Below are 21,180 nucleotides of genomic sequence, written 5' to 3'. Positions count from 1 at the left end.
ATCTTTATAAAACTCGAAGCAGTAAGCTCTCAACATAGACCCTTGGTGGTAGGCACTAGAGGCAACGGGTAATGCCCAACTTTAGCAACAATTGCTGAAATTCAAAACTTGGTCAGATTGCACTACTCACAGATGTCCAAACATTGAAAATAATTTCACCAGGGCCTTAAGAATACTGGGAACTGTGATTCTCCTCAGTGCAATGGCCTCAGGGAAATGAGTGGCAGCACACATGATGGTTAAGAGAAACTGGTTAACACTCTTATTTGGGCAAAGGAAAAACACAAGCCACTTGCGGATACGAAAAACCAGTTTTCTGCCAATCCTTATCTTTTGGCACTGTAGAAAAAGACAAACCTCAGTACAGGTGTAACTTCTCAGGATTGCTTTCACATTAGTACTTTAGTACATTAGTAGCGCCCAAAGTGTTAATGTCAACCTTAAAATATAATTGAAAAAAATAAAGCCTGTAACAATCTAAAACAACTTGATAGGTGTCAGCAACAGGGTGAATGGACTTTAAAGTAAATCTCAGCTCTGTTAAAAGTACACTCAAAAAATATTGGATTGATCATAGTGATTGAATAGTATCATTAAAACCGGTTAATATGCCCCACCAACATTAGATAACTGTACAGGAAGCTCTTAAATTGCTGAAATCTGTACATAAAATCAATGATGAGTGAATAGTCAGATTAACTGATGGCATAGCAGGAAGATCGGAGTACTGTGAACCAAGAGGTTGTGAGTTCAAATCCCAGGTGAGGAATGTTGAATAATAATTCCTGATTAATTGAACATTCACAATGTAATCATATGTAAAATATGTAAATTGAAAACACTATCTTAAAAGCACTGTGTTCCCATGTGTTTGATGCCATTCCACTTGCTTAGTACTGGCTATTATTATGAGCTGTCCTCCCCCAGCAGCCTCCACTGGTGTAATAGTATTCTTTTTTGGGACACATTTTTTCAAAGTTCCCATTAAACGTGTCTAGAACATGGCAATCATGTAATGTGTACATTTGGTGGGATGTTGATGGAATATTTTCCTAAACCACATTCCTTGCACATCACAGGAACATTCCTATGAAAACGTTAGTTAAAGACTCTTAAGGGAACGATCACTAAAGTTGTGGGAACGTTAATTGTTAGCTTGGTCTACAGCCATGCACCAACTCAACTACTTCCTGCTCTCTCCCAACAATTAACCAACATAAATACAGCATATTAGTTGCTAGGTAGATAATGAATTAACACTTGTACAATTCACAACAACTAGTTCTCCATACTACTACACAGCAGTCACTAAGAAAATAACAATATCTCTCGTACAATCTTAATATGTTTGGCAAATGTATACATGACACACAGAACTGGAAACGGTTCAGAACTTAAAAGGCCAGTGCAGTCAAAACGTGATTTTCATGTAAAAAATATATATATATTTCCACACTACGAGGATGGAATAACACTCTGAAATTGTGAAAGTGATGATAATGGCCTTTTAGTGTAAGAGATGAAAAAAATAAAAACACCTGGAAGTTCAGGTATGTTCGAGTTTTTGGCCCATAGCTTGACATCACAATCTGGTCTGATTATTCTGACCACTCATCTTTTATTTGCACATGTATCCTCCTACTTTGAAGGGGTAAGCAGGGTAGGCTCTAGACTAGAGTAGACGATCTTATTCGCCAATCAGGGCTGTGTATGTAAATATATTTCAATTTCTATCAACACGCCCACACGATCAGGAGGCAAAAGGAGGCTCAGGGAAATAAATGATTCAAAATATATGTGTAGTTATTTTCATAAAATAAACACACAGGGATTTATTAGACATACAGTGATCATTTAAAAATAAAAAGACTGCATGGGACTTTAAGGGATGTTTGGCCTGAACATTCTGAGGACAAAGAGCACCATCTGCTGGGCATAAGACAAACCGCTACAAAGTCAAGCAAGTTTTAGAGTGAATCTCAATTGTATTTCCTAGGGAGAATCTCAGTTGGTTTTGCTCCAGAGGCGGTGAGGACAAGGAACGTGGAATTAAATAAAATGAGACTCTTGCATGTCACCAGGCAAATTATGTTTACAGGGTTGGAATCGCAAAATAAATGTGTAATGTGTTAGCTAGTTGTACGAGACATTTTATAGATTTTATTTTTTTTAAATGCGTGCATGCTTTTGTCTTCTGAGAAAAAACAACAGCTGATTCAAAGGGGATGTGGTGGATTGTACAACACATCCGCGCTAGGTCCTGGTAGGATTATTTTGTGCATCCTCTGCTGAACTAGGTAATAGAGGAGGGAAGCATACTCTCCGGTTCACCTACTAAGGAATTGACACTCTCACCTACCACATCGGTTTACGGGTCACAGAGGAGAGGACGACGGAAGAGTCGAGGAGAGGACAGACTGTTTTCCAATTGAGAATCTCCCCTAGATTCCTTGCGTTCTCTCTTCGTCTCTTTCTCAAAACACATTGGAGGATAAGGTCAGAGGGGAGGAACCACAGATCTTCTACTCCAATGTGATTTTGAAAAAGTGACGAGGAGGGAGAATGTGAGTATTCAAGAAAATACAATTGAGATTCACTCAAATTAATACAAACTAACATGTATTTGGATTTTCATTGTTGTTTATTTACTATTTATTTTATCACAAAGAAAGTCTTCGAAATGCAGACTAGAATTTCTGTATATAAACTGTACACAAAAGCAAGGCACTATACATTCAACATTCATCAAGGTTTTTTTCACAAAGAATTCCATGCCTTTAAAAATACAACCGTTTGTCATTTCTCAGGTACCTGTAAAGGTTAGATGTCATTATGACAGCCCCAGGCAGGTACCATATCTGAGAACGCCAAACAAAAAAGGTACATACTTGGCATGTTTACACCTTTTGACAAGAACAAAAAAAACACTCCTACTGACAGATATTACACAGTACTTTTAAGTTGAATACATTGTCCTTCTACCAGATTTTTTTTTTTTACATAAATACAAATTCTTCTAAATACTTCACAAACACACACACAACAGTTAAAACATCACACCCAGAGACCACATCAGTGTGTATGTTATTCATATGTCCATGACATGAAACTCTGCCCTCTTTCATTGTTCTTCTATCTGTTAAACCCTGATGAAGGCTACCGACCAATTTAAACGTGTTGGTTTATTTTAACATTAAACAAGCCTTTTTATCAACTTCCACTGTCCTCGAAGAGTTGCTGAATTTCCTCTTCACTTCATATGGCATGAGCGGTGTCATAATAAGTGGAGACTTGTAGTACAGTATGAAGCAGAGAGAGAAAGAGAGAGAGTGCAGGTCCTGCTTTGTACAGTACCTGATAAAGCCACTCGCATACAATGTGCTTAGCAGAATTTTCATTTTCCTACATAGTTACATAACTGAAAGGTAAAAACAATATGCTACATGATGCTAGCACACCTCAGCAGATCCTCTACCCCAGCCTCCTTTCCTTTTTTCCCCCTGTGACCCACTCAGAGAAGCTGCCCCTGAGAGTGTGTTCAGCAGAGGAAACTGGTGAGGGGTGGATATCTCATAATAATGACTGGAATGGAGTGGATGGAATTGTATCAAACGCTTGGAAACCATGAGTTTGATACCTTTCCAATGATTCCATTCAACTGAAATTATGAGCCCATCCACTGATTTTAAAGTACCACCAGCCACTACTGGGGTTCAGTCACACCGCTGGGAAGGAAGTGCTGAGGGGGACAGCTTGGTGGCCTCCATCATGTCAACAGTCTCTGTGTCCTCTCTCTCCACAACCAACCTGATGAAGGCTAGGAGCCAAAACACGTTGGTTTTAACAATAAAGCAGCATTTTTATCAACTTCCACTGTCGTCCAAGAGTTGCTGAATTGAATTTCTCTCCACAATCATCATCAGCTTAACTTTACACTAAAACAGTCCTTTAGCTTTCTTTAAGTTCACTTGCTTCCACCCTGGTAATCCTTCGTACTCATCTCTCTTCATGTCCAATGCTTTCTGCATGGGGGAAAGAAACAGCTCCAATTATTACACTGCCAGAGTGAGAGAGGAAGAGACTCAATATGTCACCAGGGGTGGTCAATATATAGTCACATTGGCTGAATTCAAAACAAAGTCATGTCAAATAATGAACCATCATTGATTATCATGCTCTGGTCTCAGCAAAGTTCAAAGTCAAATACATTTTACACAGAAGTACACTCTTTAAAAAAAAGGATCTATTAGAAGTTACTAAAAGGGTTCTTCGGCTGTCCCCACAGGAAAACCCTTTTTAGTTCCAGCTAGATCCCTTTTGGGTTCCATGCAAAACCCTTTCCACAGAGGGATCTACATGGAATCCAAAAGAGTTCCACCTGGGGACAACACGGGGACAACCGAAGAACCCTTTTGGAACCCTTTTTTCCAATACTGTAGTAAACCGCCTGAGCCCATGCTACAAAGACGTGAAGTGATCCACTGTGCTCCACCTTGCTGTGGAGAAAGAAAGAAAAGACAGGTGGAGTGGAGGGGTGCAGGTGGAGAAGGCAAGCAGGACAGCCCAGAGGAAGAGGGAAAAGAAGAGTGAACAAGCATGGTCAGAGGTTATTACAGTGAGTGAAGATGCTGTGTGCTTGAAGACAAGTAAAATCACCAGTGCTCATTTATCATAGTCTGCGTCATAAATAACTAATCTTACCTGAATCCCCTAGAACCCAGCCTGAAAGGTGAGGGGAGAAGTTAGCCTAGACATTAACAGGGAGCTGAAAGTAATGACGGTAAGATAATCACAAATTACATCAGTAGGTATCAACCATCTCAGAGTAGGAGTGCCGATCTAGGATCTCTGTCCATGTAATCTTATTCATTGTGATCTAAAAGGCTAAACTGATCCTAGATCACCACTCTGAAATGCTTGATATATACAGCCCCTGCTATCTCTGCCATTGGCATGCTACAGACCAAAGACCAAGCATCTCTCCGGGCCCTCTGTCCTCATTGTAACCATGGTCACACTATTTGAGGAGGGAGTTGACGCCGAAGGAGAGCGAGAACTCATTTCCTGAGTACACAGAGTGAGCTCCGACACTGGAACCACTCTGTCCTCCTCCAGTGTGTGTGCGGTGTGTGTGTGTTGAATTCTGTAAATAGAGATAAACACAAATGGAGAGGGCCTCTCTCTTGTTGAATGGTGGGAGAGAAGAGGAGTGCACCCAGATTGAGGTAATGTGTGAAATGGAGGGTGACCTGACTGGGCCAGTCTGTCTCTCCATCGCCAATGGCATCCTATTCCCTATATGGTGCACTACTTTTGGCCAGGGCTCATGTCAAAAGTAGTGCACTGTAAAGGAATAGGGTGCTATTTGGGATGCACATGCTGACACTATCAGTACATGTACAGGACACAGTGTGACAGATACAGCTCTTATTCCAAGCCGCAGTCAGGAAGCAAGGTGCTGCTTCTCACATGTTCTGCTTTTGTGTTGAGCTTCTTATCTGTGGAAATCCCTTTGACCTTTTCATCCATCACACACAGAGGGGATCACACACACCTCACACGAACGCACACACACTGTGGTTTATGTTTAACATGGACATACTGCATGCATCAGATATGAACATGACTACAATGCATTGATTTCAACAAAACAACATGTAGAATGATTTCCCAGACAAAGATTTAGCCTAGTCCTGGACTAAAAAGCTTTCTCAATTAAGATTAGCTTTTTAGTCTGGGACTAGGCCTAACCTTTGTCTGGGAAACCAGCCCATTCAGTCTTAAATCAAGGTTTACTTTTCTCACAGGGTGTGTTGGTGCTGAATGGTGAGAGGGGTGGTCTCACAACATTGTGTATTTAATACAAACTGCAACTGGACTCCTTTAATCTGTTAATATCAACTATTTCAGAGAGGGTTTGCCGTTAGATAAATAAAAACATTGAACTTAAACTCACTTCAAAGTCCTGGTCTGATAGATAGATCTCCAGGCTGAGGGGGTCGACGCCCCCAGGTAGGGGGCGTGCCAGCAGCTCAGCCAGGGGATATGTGTTCTGACACAGCCTGGCCAGCACATCCTCCACCAAGATGATCTGGTTACACACCTCCGCCTCCTGACTCACACACACACACACTGTTATGGTCCCAAGAAAAAGGACATAAGAGCACTGCACACGTGTGTGTGTGTGTGTGTGTGTGTGTGTGTGTGTGTGTGTGTGTGTGTGTGTGTGTGTGTGTGTGTGTGTGTGTGTGTGTGTGTGTGTAATGTACAAGGGGGCTGTCAGATCAGTGCGTGTGGTGTATAACCCACCCTCTCAGTGATCTCTGCGATGTCCTCTCTGTGCTCCCAGCTGGGAAACATGTTGGTAAATGTGAGAGGCTCCAGACCAGCATGAATCAGATACGACTTCTGAGGCTTCTTCTCATTCTTCTCTGTAGGAGGAAGTCAACCCATTTAGGATGCAGCCCTAATGGCGCCCTATTCCCTATATAGTGTACTACTTTTGACAATAGCCCTGAGGACATCAAAACTAGGGCACTATTTATGGAATGGGATGCAATTTGGGACACACTTCAGTAACAAATCCTAACTAGAGAGACTTGCCCTTAGTGAAAAGCTTTGCACGTTAACAGTACAATGAAACTAAATGGTCCTGAAAGATAAACACCAGAGATTACATCATATTTAAAGTGTAATATCACACTGATGTCAAACAGATGACATTATCACATTCTACCTTTGCAGTACCGCAGCACCGTTTCCATGGCGCACTTCCTGTCCATGTCCCATCGTATCCTGGCGGAGCCGGGGCTCTCGCTGTCCTGGGGCCACCAGCCCTGCCACAGGTACACCTCATGGAAGTTATCCACCAGGAACAACGCTACAGGAAGAGAAAGTCATTTTAGATCAGCTATTTCCAATAGTAAGGCCACAGTGAGAGCAGAGGGACGGTTGATTCCTCAAGATGAATGTGGACCTAACTTCACGGTACTACTGGGGAACAATCAAACAAACAGGCTCTGATTGCAAGTAAATCAACCTTAAACAGACCTAATCACCTTCCAAGGCTGATATACAGTATTTGTGTTGTGTTGCACTGCATTGCAATGTGTTGTGCTGTACTGTATGGTATGGTATGGTACTGTATTGTATTGTAGGACTCACCAGGCTGGGAGGCTTGGTACAGATCCTCCTGAAGGAAGGGCAGAGAGCTGACCAGGTCCGGAACTCTGGAGGGGTGGTAGAACTCTGTGGCTACAAACTCCCCTGAAGAACTGCTCAGCTGGAACAGCCGAGGGGTGAAGTTAAATTTACCCGGATCTGAAACAAATGAATTATAGTCAGAAGTATGATGAATAACTGGAGTGCTCTTGTGAATGAGTCATTTCACTGCAATTGTGTGTGTGTGTGTGTGTGTGTGTGTGTGTGTGTGTGTGTGTGTGTGTGTGTGTGTGTGTGTGTGTGTGTGTGTAATAGTACTATACTGTACCTTGCAACATACAGTCGTAGGCCTTCCTGTCTTTCCTACCGACCGCATCCCAGAATCCAGTGGGCTCTGATCCCTCGTCACACTCGGTGATGGTCACCTTACTGCTGCTATGGAGCCCCGCCTCCAACGGACATCTAACAGACAACACATGGTTCATATCCTCCACATACAATATACAGGTTGTCCCCCAAATTCTACCCTATTCCCCATGTAGTGCCCTATGGGCCCTTGTCAAAAGTAGTGCACTATTTTGGCAATATGGTGCCATTTGAGACGGAGGCTTACTGTTCTTTGATCCTCTGTGCGGCGGTGAGGCCCACCAGGCGTGTGCGTTGCTGGGCCTTGCAGCCGTGCCACAGGTAAATGAGGGCCTTGTTAACATTCAGGAGGATCATGGAGCTCCTGGAGCGCAGGCTGCTGCAGTGACACACTACCTCCAGGAGGTGGCCCTCTACTGGGACATCCCCTCGCACGCAGTACAGACGCCACTCAGCTGGAATACATTAGAATAACAGTCAGGAGACCTCCCTTCTCACACAGTACAGACACTAATCAGCTGGTAACAGACGGACACGCACGGTCAGTATGATACATACACTAGTACTACTGCTCCTGATCGCAGACACACAGGTACACAGTCAGAAGCCCCTCTAACATGGCACACATTCACAAATATGGTTGCACAATTCCTGTAACTTTCCAACCAGGATTTCTGGGAAACCTGGGAATTTGGGGAAAGTTACTGGAATTTTGTAACTCTATTCACACAAACAGCGCTGCTAATAATACAGTAGAGCTGCATCTAACTGCTTAAGCAACTGTTCTGAGGGCTATGACATCATACTGCTAACCAGAAGAGATCCCTACTCTGTGTGTTCTCCTCTTCCTCCTCTCTCTTCCCACAGTGTATGATCATCCCCCCGTTGAAACACTGGAGGAAACAAGGGAGCTCCTTCCCCTGCTGTACCTGGACCTGTTGGGGGAGAGACAGAGGGACAACGCTCACCCAGGTCATATGCATCTAGGGCTGCTCTCAGATCAGTGACAGTAGATACATGTATGCATGGATTTAGGCTCCATCCAAAATGACACCCTTTTCCCTATATAGTGCACTACAAAAGTGTATTTTCTATTTAGTGCTCTCTGGTCTGGTATGGGGGCTTAGTTTAAAAGGCGTGCAGTATATAGGGAATAGGGTGCCATTTGAGATGCAGCCTTAGTATTTACAGGTTGACAGTACCTGTGCCCCTCTCTCCTCATCCAGCTCCACTGTCATCAGTGCTGACGTTCCTTTCTCGCTCACGGTGGAGTTCCGTCCCTGCCAGAAGAAGTAGCAGCACTTTTCTTTGCCAGGGCCCGCACTCCTCAGCTCTGGGTTCTGCCTCCTCCCAACTGCTGCGCTCACCATGTACTTCCACTTCACAACATACGCGTCTCCCTCATGGAACTGGCCTATACTCTGCTTGGGTAGCCGGCTGGAATAAGAAGAATATCGATTTGATTTATATAGCATTTTTCCACCGTGCGTTGCACTTTAAATAGTAAAGACCACAATGGAAATTGTGGTAGACTTGATTGTGCTTTTAATCCTAGATCATTTTAATGTATGTATTGTTGTACTCTAATGGCTGAGGTAGTTCTATACGTAATTTAAAATATGTCAAATCAAATTCATTCATTTTTGGGGGAAACGGACCTGTAGTCAAACTCCAGGATGTGCCAGACATCCACCGACACCGTGCTGATCTCTAGAGTCCTCATCCTGTCCTCTCCTTCTATAGAGCCGTGGCCTCGGCCCACGTTCATCCCATCCAGCACAGTGCTGACTGCTGTCTGGAGTACAGGCAGCATCAATGCTGCATCATACGGCCTGCACTCCCGCCCCGGCGTCTCCTGAGAGAGAAAGGGAGAGGGAGATAAAGAGGGGGGAGGGGTGTAGAGAGAGAGAGAGAGAGAGAGAGTGTAATTCAGAAAACTCTTGGGTCATGGGGTCTTATGAAAACAGATAGCGAAAGAAGTATGAAAGGGATAGAGAGAGAGAGAGATAGAGAAAGAGAGAAGGCAAAGAGAAAGAAGGGTAGACAGAGAGCAAAAGAGAGAGAGAAAGAGAGACAAAGGGAGCGAGAAAGAGAAAGATCAGGAATGAGAGAGAGAAGGAGAGAGTCAGGAGGACATACCTTCTGCTCACTGACTTGCTCATTGGTGTTCTTCGGTTGTGGTTTCTTAGTGTCTGCCCAGTCCAGGAACTTCTCTTTGAACAGGGTAGTCTCATTGTGCTCTGTCAGCCTGCCGAATATGGCCCAGTCAGGACGGCCCTGGCCCTTCCTGTAGACACACACACACGCACAGAACAAGAGAGTGAGAGCACAGGCTTTAGCACAAGGCCTATACACAAAACAATCCAGGACAAACAGTCCCTGAGGTGATGATTTGAGTTGAGTAAGTGGTGGAGCGAGTGTGTGTGTGTGTGTGTGTGTGTGTGTGTGTGTGTGTGTGTGTGTGTGTGTGTGTGTGTGTGTGTGTGTGTGTGTGTGTGTGTGTGTGTGTGTGTGTGTGTGTGTGTGTGTGTGTGTGTGTGAGAGAGAGAGAGAGCATGCCTATGTGTGTCTGTGTGTCTGTGTGTGTGTGTCTGTGTGTGTGTGTGTGTGTGTGTGTGTGTGTGTGTTGGTTGCCTGCCTGGGTATGAGTGTATTGCATCCTCCAGGGTCCAGAGGGTTGATATCGCAGCAGGTGTAGTCAAAGGTTCCATTCCACAGGTGTTTAGCCAGCTGGAAGGCTACTTTCCTCTGGGCCAGAGTCACCTCCTTACCATGCCACACATACACCTCACTGCCAAAGTCAAACACCAACACCTGCAGGGGGGCACAAAAACAACAGTGTGCCAGTGTGGCATCAGAATGGGCACAGAGCAACAGCTAGGGCACAATGATGGCCATTCCAGTAAACATTTGGCTGCAATAATATGAAGTTCATTGATAGCAGAGGAGGCTGGTGGGAGGAGCTATAGGAGGACGGGCTCATTGTAATGGCTGGAATGGAATTAATGGAACGGTATCAAACTACGTCCAACATACGGAAACCAGAGCCATATATTTAGAGAGTTAGGACCATAGAATTGGGAATTAATTTAATACGATCTCCATGGTTAGGACCATAGATTTAGGAATTAGAATACTAGCATGGATATTAAGCTTCTTATGATGGGATAAAGGTCAGCCATTTTGGTCAGGGAGTTGGTCAACCATGGTTTGCCAGTGCTGTGATAAGATATTGTATAAAATAATGAAGTTGAATAATTTATGTTTGATTCTAGCTAGCCAGGAAGTTTTAGAGGAAGGATTCCATTGATGAAAACAATGCAGTCAATCCACAGCCACACACTGGCTGAAATCAGCTGATGACGGGACTTAGACAAGTCGTAAATGCAACAAGTACTGATATTGTATCATACAAGGGCACTCACAGCTTTCCAAGGAAACTAAAATTAAAACATGTCTGTTTACATATATTTTAGAGGCTATTTATACAGAAAAAGTGTATCAAACCCATATAAACTATATTAGAATTATATGACAATATTTTCAGTTGACAGTCATTCTATTACATAATTTCTGATATATCACATGCCTTACTTGATCAGTCCAATCACGTACCTCTTTGGACTCCAGTAGATTGCTGTGAGGAACCTTCCCCCACTGGTCATCATCAGGAACCAGCTTGTCATCCAGCAGACGGAAGATACAGTTCGTCTCCACTATGGCACTCTCAAACAGCTCATCCTCCTCTGGTGGCCCGGCAGCTGTACGAGGACACACACAAACATATTAGATATCAAGATAAAGGCTTCTGATGACGCGTAGCTAAATCTTTTCAATGAACTTAGTCCCAATTCTCCACTCTTTCTCCACACTTCCCGTCACGACTTAACAAATGGTGGAAACTCCCTCCATCCAGCGACTCCACCAATGCTTTTCAAACAAAGTGTGCAAGTACACATTTTTGGAGGTGGAGAATTGTGACACAGCCATGGCCTCTGATGCTGTTGCTTACACTGGTAGGTTTGCTCTCCTCTCAGGATCTTCCAGAACTCTGTGGCCGCAGGGCTCTGGGGGTTGACCCCCTCTTCGATGGTCTGGATCTGGCTCGCTCTGCAGCCCAGATCCTTCTTAGTCTGGATGAACAATGCCAGCTCAGAAGCCTACAGTACGAGAGAGATACACACAACAACAGAGAACATTTCACTAACGGAAATACATACACTGTACATGTCCATACCATACATACAGTACAATACCAATACTGTCAGCCCTGAAAGGGGCTTAGGTCAGCATTAGATTTACTTGCAAAGGCCAATGTCAGAGCCTGCTAGTTTTGTCCTACCAGTAGTATTTTATGTTATAATGATGAGGCATTGTTCATCTTGAGAGATCAAGGGTCTCCATGCTCTAACTGTGGGCGCACTGTAATTCGATGTCTGCCTAATGATACCCAAGTTGATACCAGTTAAAAATACTGTAGCCGGTAAAATAAATATCAGGGTTGAAAAAAACTATGTAGCCTAGGGGAATCAAGCTAAAGTCACTGTGTGTCTGAAATGGTGTACTATACACAAACAGGACACATTCCATGGGGAATGGGAGCTGCTGTAGGAACAGATGGGACAGCTCTCTCTTCTACAATGAGAGAACAGCACAAATGAACGGTGTGTCTGTGGCTGAATCCCAAAGGCGACCCTATTTCCTATAAAGTGCACTACTTTTGACCAGGGCCAATAGGATATCACAGAACATACGTCTACTTCAACAGAAAAACACGACAACACATCACCAGCTGTTGCCTGTGTGGGAGACATTAAAGTACATAAAAGCCCATCCAAAAGGCCTTATTAAACATTTGCCTGCACCCTAAAATAACCCCCAAGCTTTTAAATCACAAATTATAGCTAACCCAACCCTAGAGGACTGGGATTAACACACAAGACATTTCCTTAATCCTGGAAGTTGTTTTTCACACTGACACAGTTGGAGAGACGAGGACTCACTTTGCCTTTCTCGCCCATCTCAAACAGTCATGCCCACACACACACACACACACACGCACAGTCAGGAAACAGGGACTCACTTTGGCTTTCTCGATGACGTTAGCGAACTCTCCCATCCAAACAAAGCAGTGTTGAGGAGTAACCAGGAGGAAGCAGTCGCCACTGTTCAGGGTGGAGGCTCTGGGCTCCACTAGTCTGGTCTGGACGTGACGGCGGCCTGGGTAGATAAGCGAGAGGGTGAGATTGTGTCTGAAATGGCACCCTATTCCCTGACAAAAGCTTCAAGGGAATACGGGCCCATAGGGCTCTGGGAATAGGGTGACATTTTGAACGCAACCTGAGGCTCAGGATACAATTCATTCTCTGTCATGATCCGAGCAACTCTGCTATTCTGGGCTTGATTATTTTAGTCTAGAAGGTGGACACGGTCACATCTGCACAGGAAATCACATTCTTGATTTGGTGTGAGTGTGTGTGTGTGTGTCAACCACATGTTTTAACTATCCCAACATGACCCTCTCTTTACAAATCTATTTCCTCCTTATCTTTCCCCTTTGCAAGACTGGCCCTAATATCTTGTGCTCTCTAGCAGGTTGAACACACACACACACACACACACACAGGTTAGCAGACAACACAGGTTAGCAGACAACACAGGACCACAGGACCCTGCCTGCATACCAGACTCTGATGGATAATCAGAGAAAGAAATTCAGGGTGCATCTCAAATGGCATCCTATTTCCTAGAAGTGCACTACTTTTGACCAGAGCCATATGGGCCGTGGTAAAAAGAACTGAACTATGAAGGGAATAGGGTGCCGTTTGGGTGCAACATCCTACTTGAATGACGCAGAGTTCTCCAGAAATAACTTCATTTGTTCTCTTTACCTGTCCTCACCTGTCCTCATTCAGGAACAACCTGGCTGTGGAATATTCTCTGTCCTGTTTCCTATGACATTGGTCAATGTCAAAATAAATGCTGGTCTTGAATTGATACAGCTCACCTCAAAACCAGTCTGTCAGATGTTTTAAGACCTTAAAAGTGGGTGCGATGAGAATATATCCAATGCTATCTGTACTGTGGATCAAGCGATATGCCTCAATCCCAAAATGAATGGGAAAGATACTAAAGACACATCTAGGTCATATTCATTAGGTATGAAATGGAAGAAAACTGACAGAAACAGGGAGGTACTGTATCTACATTTTGAAACAATGTGCAATAAAGCTCAGTAATGCAGTAGGCATCTCACCTTTGACCTGCATCAGCATGACGTTCTTGTAGGGCACAGCGCTGTTGTTGGACATCTGCTCTGAGATGTTGACGCTCCTCAGACTTACGTTGCTGAAGTTCTCCTTACTGGCCAGTCCAGCCAGGGCCGCATCCGAGTACTCCGAAGTCTTATTCACTAAAACTCACAGGACAGGGAGCGTGTGAGTGCTAGACACTATGTGTGACACACAGGCACACACACACTCACTCTGACTTGCACACACACACACTCACTCTTCTCATCCTTGATCCTCTTGCTCTCTATGAGGCCGATGTTGAGTCTCTGCTCAGTGTACTCGTGTCTGATGTCCTCCCTGGCCGCCAGCATCTTCAGAGGGTTCTTAGACGCCTGGACGTTCCTAGATGGTCTCACTGCTCGTTTGTGCTGCGCAATGGCTGAGGTCAACCTGCATAGGGAGGGACAGAGGGCAGGAAGAGAGGGGGCGAGGGAGAAAGGGACAGGAAGAGGGGCAGAGAGGACATGTAGATGTAGTGAAACTCCATGCAATGGAGCTACACCCAATGCCACATGTCTGCTCCGACCAAAGTAGGCTTGCAGAAATCCTGTAACTCCAGAATTCCTCCTGATTCCAGGAATATTAGAACCAGGATTTCTGGAAGATGTTGGGGAAAGTTAACAGGATGTTGCAACCCGGGAGCAAAGACATCATTATTTGGTAAATCATTGCTTACTTGGGCGCCTGAGTGCCGAAGATGGCATCAAAGTCCTCGTCGATCTCGATCCTGCTGGGCATGCGTGGGAAGTCAGCCACGTGACGGTAGAACTTGGAGAAGATCTCATCATCCATCCTCATCACCTCCTTCACAGCCTTCTCTGTCACAGTCAGAGTGGTCTCCTGAAGACCTGCCACTAGGGGGAAACACAGTAAAGTAAGCCTTGTCCAAGCCAGAGCAGCCCATACGGCAGGAGCCCATCTGCTCCCTCTCTGTCACTGTTAGGGTGGTCTCCTGAAGACCTGCCACTGATAGAAACACAGTAAAGGTCCAATCACTACTGTAAATGACGACTGTAACAGACTTCACGATGCTTGATTAACAGAATAGCTTCCTTCCTCACAAGCCCACACTGGTATTCGATATTTGATCTTCTGTCTCACAACACTCTTGAAACATCTTTAGCTAGCTACGCCACTGAAAAGCATTTGATGGCGTGGGTAGAGGCAACTGAAAAACTATTAGCACCAACCTTTACTGTTCAGACGTCCCAAAAATGTCTCCAATTTATCCAGCTTTTTATCCGACTCCAAGTTCATCTCTGGTCTGGCTTCGATTTCTGGTGGATAAAACACCAGACCAGACAACAGAGTTACAAATAATCCTGACAGATATAGTATGGTCATGTTGTGATTGTATGTTTTCATAGAATTGTGATTAAGGTTAAACAATTCTGGTAACGTTCTCCAAATCTCGGTTGGAAGATTCCTTGAACCAGGAGGGAATAAGCAGGAAATCCATGTATCCTCCAACCAGGATTTCAGAATAATTGGGGGAAAGTAATTGGAATTCTGCAATCCTACATTGCATCTTTCATTAAGTGTATGACTGACCCTCCTGCGGTTTGATGACAGGCACGTTGCTCTTGAGTTTGGTGGAAACAGGAGACAGGATGGGGCTGATGGCTGAGGAGGAGGCTGCCAGACCTGCAAACACAACCACACACACACACACACACACACACTCTGAGAGGAAAGAAAATCATACTATCCTCTAGGGTCCAGAAACCTTTCTTGTGATTTCACTTGTTTTTATAAACTTACCCCAAACAGCGAATCACTTTCTCATCCTTGTTGTGCAATATGGGGAACCTGAAAAAACACGAAAAAACACCCTATACGTCCTTTTAGAAACAGCAAAGATCTCAGCATAGTGATGCAGGTCTTTAGATGTTGTACAAATGAAACTGTGTCATTCTGAACTTTATCCGCAACGTTATATTCACTACTTTTGTGCGACTCGAGCCGTTTCCCCTATCCAGCTGTTCCATTCTCTGTGTAGCCTGCTGCTACAGGTAACTGCCAAAATAAAGGAAACACCAACATAAAGTGTCTTAATAGGGCTTTGGACCACCACGAGCCACCAGAATAGCTTCAATGCGCCTTGGCATATATTGTACAAATGTCTGGAACTTCCTGTGTGGGAGCACTTACTTTCAATATTCTTTGTATCCCTCATTTTCTCAAGTTTTCCTTTATTTTGGCAGTTGCCTGTAGAATGGACAGAGAGGTATCGCTCGAGTTTCAACAAAAATGAATATAACCTTGCGGATAAAGTTAGGAATGGCACAATTTCATGTGTACAACATTTAAAGATCTGCATCACTATACTGAGAGATTTGCCATTTCTAAACGTAATGTTTTTGGAGCCTTTGATCATGTTTTTTCAGTGGCCCCATACTGCACAATGAGAATAAGAAAGGTGAAAAAAGGTGTCTGAACCCTTCTAGAACATGCCATTTACATCAAAAATAGAGATTTGGATTTCTAAAAGAAAACATCTCGTTTAAGATCTATTGGTGTATAGTTGTTGTGATCATCTCATATGTTGTTTGTCATGTATGGTGGTTATATAGCTGCCATCCTGCCTATTAATTCCCCTTGTGAAATAAATTGTGTTTTGATATTATTATTACTTATTGTTGTATGTCGTTGGGGAGTTGGGTAGCCTCAGTGGACTTGCACATACTTTGGTTTGGCTGGCGCCTAGCCGAATTCCGCTAGTGTCACGCCCTGACCATAGAGAGCCTTTTTATTCTCAATTTTGGTTAGGTCGGGGTGTGACTAGGGGGGGTGTTTCTATCTAGGTGTTTTATTTCTATGTTGGCCTGGTATGGTTCCCAATCAGAGGCAGCTGTTTATAGTTGTCTCTGATTGGGGATCATATTTAGGCAGCCATTTCCCCACTGTGTTTTGTGGGATCTTGTTTTGAGTTAGTGCATGTAGCACCGCTGATGTTACGGTTAGTTGTTTTTTTCCTTTTGTTTTGTAAGTTTCACTAAATAAAATATGTGGAACTCAGAGCATGCTGCGCCTTGGTCTGTCTGTCCACATAACCGTGACAGCTAGGCAAAACGAACAAGTGTGCTCGCATATCTTCGACCTTCACTTGAAAAACGAGAAAAAACCCTAACCCTAACCTTTCTTGACCATGCGTGCAGCCACAGTGTACTAACCTTTCTTGACCATGCGTGCAGCCCCTGTGAACTAACCTTTCTTGACCATGCGTGCAGCCACGGTGTACTAACCTTTCTTGACCATGCGTGCAGCCCCTGTGAACTAACCTTTCTTGACCATGTGTGCAGCCACAGTGTACTAACCTTTCTTGACCATGCGTGCAGCCACGGTGTACTAACCTTTCTTGACCATGCGTGCAGCCCGTGTGAACTAACCTTTCTTGACCATGCGTGCAGCCACAGTGTACTGGGTGGAGTCGTTGGCCACCCCCTTGCCTTTAGACACCCAGGACTCCTCCCGTGTTGAGATCATCTGCTTCCTCTCCTCTATGGACATCTGAGCCTGGTTCTCCATCTCCTCTCCCATCCTCTGAACACACACAGTTACACACTGTTACCTACTGGTTAGTACAGGGTTTCACATAGGGTTAAATGCTGTACAGTAAGGTCACCAGTGATGTATTGGTTAATAAATAGGTGGGTAAACGTTGATCACCGTTCGCTGTGACTAAAGTAACGCTCCCTATACTTTAAATGCATTTTTTCAGCAAAAGGTGGATAAATGCTCACGCAAAATAAAAAAGGTGCGTAAACAGTGTTTACCCTCCACTACACCACTGAAGGTCACTGTATCACTGATAATATGAGAGAAACAAAAAAAGTGGAAATCAGTAGTGGCTGGTGAACGGAGGATGACTCATAGCCATTAGGCTGGAATTGTATCAAACACGTAAAAACCATGCCGTTCCAACAATTCCGTTCCAGCCATTACAATGAGTCCATCCTCTGACTTAAAGTGACACCAGCCACAATTATATTGCTCTGATTATATGAGGACAAAACCTTGGAAATGACAGCAACACAGTACTGTAGCTTTGTCTTTGTAGGACAATCCCATAGAAGTGTAATACTACTCATACACACAAGACAAAGAGGCAGAGTACAGTAAGTAAGTAGCAATAGGGGGAGGGGTTCATATTTTGTGCATACTCATTAACGTAACTAAATTAGATTTTAGTGGACAGGGAAAAGACACATGCATAATCACCTAACCTTTCAATGACATGCATGAAGGGATAATGGAAGACCACTGGCTGAGTCTTAAATGACACCCTAATCCCTATATAATGGCCTACTTTTGAACAGGCCCCATAGGATTCTGGTCAAAAGTAGTTCCCTAAATTCGGGATAGGTGACCAGAGCCCTATGTGCCCTGGTCAAAAGTAGTGCACTATATAAGGAATGGGGTGCAATTTCAGACACAGCCCAAGCTTCCAGTACAGGCAGAACAGTGAAACATGGCAGGTCCGGTGCGTGTTCTTACCTGACTATGAAGGTCAATAACTTGGCACTTATGGCCAAGGGAGATTGGAGGAAAATATGTGGATGAAAAGACAGGCTCCTAAGGACAGAGGTGATTGGATACGTGGATAAGAGGAGAAGAGATGTGGAGGGAGGAAATAGAGAGGGATAGGGAAGAAAGTTACAATCAGGCAGACATATACAGAGGGATGCTAGAGAATAGGGTTGGGCAGCCAGGTATATGATCATACCGTATACCGGGGTATTTTGAAGGTATGAAAATCTGGATACCGCCCCAACGCTACTGGAGAAAGGATGCAAAGGAGAGAGACCATACCAAACCAGAAATGATAATTGTGACAAAGAGACCCAGAGCGAGATACTGAGAGCCACTGAGGGACAACTCACAGAGATTATTTTGGATAAATCAAGTCTGAAATCATGATGATGTTTCCATGGCTGAAGCAGACTGAGCCGGCGTTCCCCAGTCAAACGTTTATCTGCTTCACAGTGTATTTTCCCCTTTAAACAGAGACAACATCTCCAGAGCACCATCACCTGAGCCCTCACATCCATACACTTCACATGAAATGCAAAGACATGCAACAGTCGAGTCTGGTGAGGGGAGGACGGCTCATAGCAATGGCTGGAATGGAAAAAAATGGAACAGTATCCAACTCATGGAAACAATGTCTTTGATGTGTTTGATACCATTGCATATATTCCATTCCATCCATTACTGTGAGCCCGTCCTCCGATTGAAAGTCCCACCAGCCACCACTGGCGTGCAAGTGTTTAATCATGAACATATACAGAGGTGCTTGAATACGAATTAATCGGTAACTGGCAATGCACATTGCAGCTGCTGTACCCAATACCCATCACACAGCTGATACAAATAACCCACTCATCATCATGCTTTGATTATTTGAATCAGCTGTGGGGTGCTAGGGCAAAAAACTAAACGTGCACACAGGCGGGACCCCAGAACCGAATAAGGGAAACCCTGGTCTAGACAAGCCAGTGACTGTCTCAGTGACAATCTGTGATACAGTCATGAAGAGAGGCCAATTGTTCTGTCACTACTTACTTACAGTGGTTCTTCCTTTAAAAGTTGCGGCGTACTGCAGCACAGCTTGCGGGGTGCCGCAGAATTCTATGGCACGTCATTTAAGTGTCAGCCATTGTTGCCAGAATGCCGCAATTTACCACAATCTGCCACCATCTACCACAAACGGTTGCGGCATAAGCTCAAAATGTTTAAAGGAAGAACCACTGTATGTAATAAATCTTCATTTATTTTGTTGAATCAAGTCTCTCTCCATCACTACTATGCAATGTGCAGTTCAAAAAGCAAACATTTAGAGGCGGAGAACAAGCAGTGACTGGCAGCAACGTAGCCACAAACACATCGCATCTTATCTCTGAACACTATAGCGTAGCTAGCTATATTGACTTCAAACCAAGCAAAAGTGCAAGAAGTTCAATCGAAAGCTTAGAAAAAGAAGCAGTCAAGTCCATCACCAGCATCCCATAACACAGCCACAAACCATCAGAGGTAGGATAGGATTAGACCACAGCAGCACTGAAGAGCAGTGAAAAGCAACACTGAACAACTAGAGTAGCAAATTTCTGGTAATTTGCCCAAAATGTCCAGGTTTTCCAAGGAGGGAATAAGTAGGAAAATCGGGGAATTCTTCAGCCGGGATTTCTGGAAAACCTGGGAATTTGGGGAAAGTTCAAAATATTTTGGAACCCTCATCAGAACACAGCAACACTGAACAGCAGTGAACAACAGAACAGAAGAGACTGAAAGAAGCAGCAGGCCACACACAGAGCTCAATGGACCACCGTTGGCACTGGGGCATAGCACCGTCGTCAGGCCTTACCCACAGCTGGTCAGACACAGTGACAGCAGCGAACTCATCAATAACCATCCCTTCCTCCTGAAGACAGGGGAAACACAGAACACGTTCAAAGGGAGAAGGCTAGTGCTAGGCTAGCCTAGTAGAAAATGTGCCAGACAAGACAGAAATGTTGTCTTATCAAATATCGCGTGACATATATTTTGGAATCTTGGCTAGTATAATGTCACCTTGGCTAGTAGAAATTGTGGTCTACTAGCCCAACTGGCCAGTGCCCAAAATCTTTCAATTACAACCCTAGCCCCAACCCATTACTGTTGCTACTGTAACATGAGGCTTAGAAGAAGTGTGATCAACGGGAGGATTTAACATGAAGTATTAAGTACACAAACAGACAGGATTTGACCCAGATTACAGCACAATGGGGTGCATCATTAACAGAAAGGAGGGGCGATTAAATTATTCCAAGAAGTCAGTGTCTCTGTTTTAGATATAATCTGAACTGAATATGCTCAGTTAAACCAGAATTTTTGTGAAGTGGCATAGAGTAGACTAATTCATTAATTCACCGTAATACTGTACAGTAAAAAGACGGTACATTAAACAATACATATAATCACATGCCATTCTGTAACCATATTGTCAAATTACATATTGGTGGCATTAGCACTAGTTTAAGTGAAACTGAATCTTCAATCAGAGTGAGCAATTTTGACTTGCTCTTGTCCCAGTGTAAAGTAGAAAATAGATTTCTCCAAAGGCCCCAGATTGCTAATTCCACAGGGAGACTGGCCCATATGTTCCATGCAGGGCTGTGTTGGCCCCAGGCACTGGTCCCATATAGCACCCTATTCCCTATATTCGTCTTTTGATCAAGGCCCATAGGGCTGTGGTCAAACTATGGTCAAAAGAAGGGCACAATAGGGAATAGGGTGCCAATTGGGACACAAGGGGGCACCAGCCCACTAAGCTGAGCTGATCTCACACGGGAGCAGATGGGGCTGATGAATGGCAAGGGGG

The 21,180-nt window shown here is 44.1% G+C and overlaps 1 protein-coding gene across 20 annotated transcripts in view; it reads right to left on the bottom strand.

The window, feature by feature from the left end:
• Positions 1-2,622: 2,622 nt before the first annotated feature.
• Positions 2,623-21,180, bottom strand: part of LOC106600477 (supervillin) — a 79,977-nt gene continuing 61,419 nt past the window's right edge. For 16 of the 20 annotated variants that reach the window (XM_014191839.2, XM_014191848.2, XM_045714865.1 and 13 more), the window contains 23 exons: positions 20,185-20,241; positions 18,704-18,817; positions 17,210-17,363; positions 15,372-15,464; positions 15,011-15,097; positions 14,497-14,674; positions 14,038-14,210; positions 13,784-13,939; positions 12,611-12,747; positions 11,540-11,687; positions 11,143-11,288; positions 10,166-10,341; positions 9,667-9,814; positions 9,186-9,382; positions 8,730-8,964; positions 8,357-8,462; positions 7,775-7,982; positions 7,490-7,623; positions 7,165-7,320; positions 6,737-6,880; positions 6,310-6,431; positions 5,957-6,112; positions 2,623-4,022 (listed from right to left, as the gene is read on the bottom strand). In XM_014191839.2, coding sequence (XP_014047314.2) covers positions 3,936-4,022; positions 5,957-6,112; positions 6,310-6,431; positions 6,737-6,880; positions 7,165-7,320; positions 7,490-7,623; positions 7,775-7,982; positions 8,357-8,462; positions 8,730-8,964; positions 9,186-9,382; positions 9,667-9,814; positions 10,166-10,341; positions 11,143-11,288; positions 11,540-11,687; positions 12,611-12,747; positions 13,784-13,939; positions 14,038-14,210; positions 14,497-14,674; positions 15,011-15,097; positions 15,372-15,464; positions 17,210-17,363; positions 18,704-18,817; positions 20,185-20,241 — 3,312 coding nt within the window. In that variant the 3' untranslated portion in view covers positions 2,623-3,935. Of the gene's footprint in view, positions 4,023-4,701; positions 4,723-5,956; positions 6,113-6,309; positions 6,432-6,736; positions 6,881-7,164; positions 7,321-7,489; positions 7,624-7,774; positions 7,983-8,356; positions 8,463-8,729; positions 8,965-9,185; positions 9,383-9,666; positions 9,815-10,165; positions 10,342-11,142; positions 11,289-11,539; positions 11,688-12,610; positions 12,748-13,783; positions 13,940-14,037; positions 14,211-14,496; positions 14,675-15,010; positions 15,098-15,371; positions 15,465-17,209; positions 17,364-18,317; positions 18,396-18,703; positions 18,818-20,184; positions 20,242-21,180 lie in introns of all 20 variants that reach the window. The other 4 variants (XM_014191842.2, XM_014191840.2, XM_014191843.2 and 1 more) reach the window with 4 other exon arrangements.

Source organism: Salmo salar, chromosome ssa03, assembly GCF_905237065.1.
Source record: "Salmo salar chromosome ssa03, Ssal_v3.1, whole genome shotgun sequence".
NCBI classification, from domain to species: domain Eukaryota; kingdom Metazoa; phylum Chordata; class Actinopteri; order Salmoniformes; family Salmonidae; genus Salmo; species Salmo salar.
Note: the sequence above shows the minus strand (reverse complement) of the source record. Positions and strands in the feature narration are given on the sequence as shown.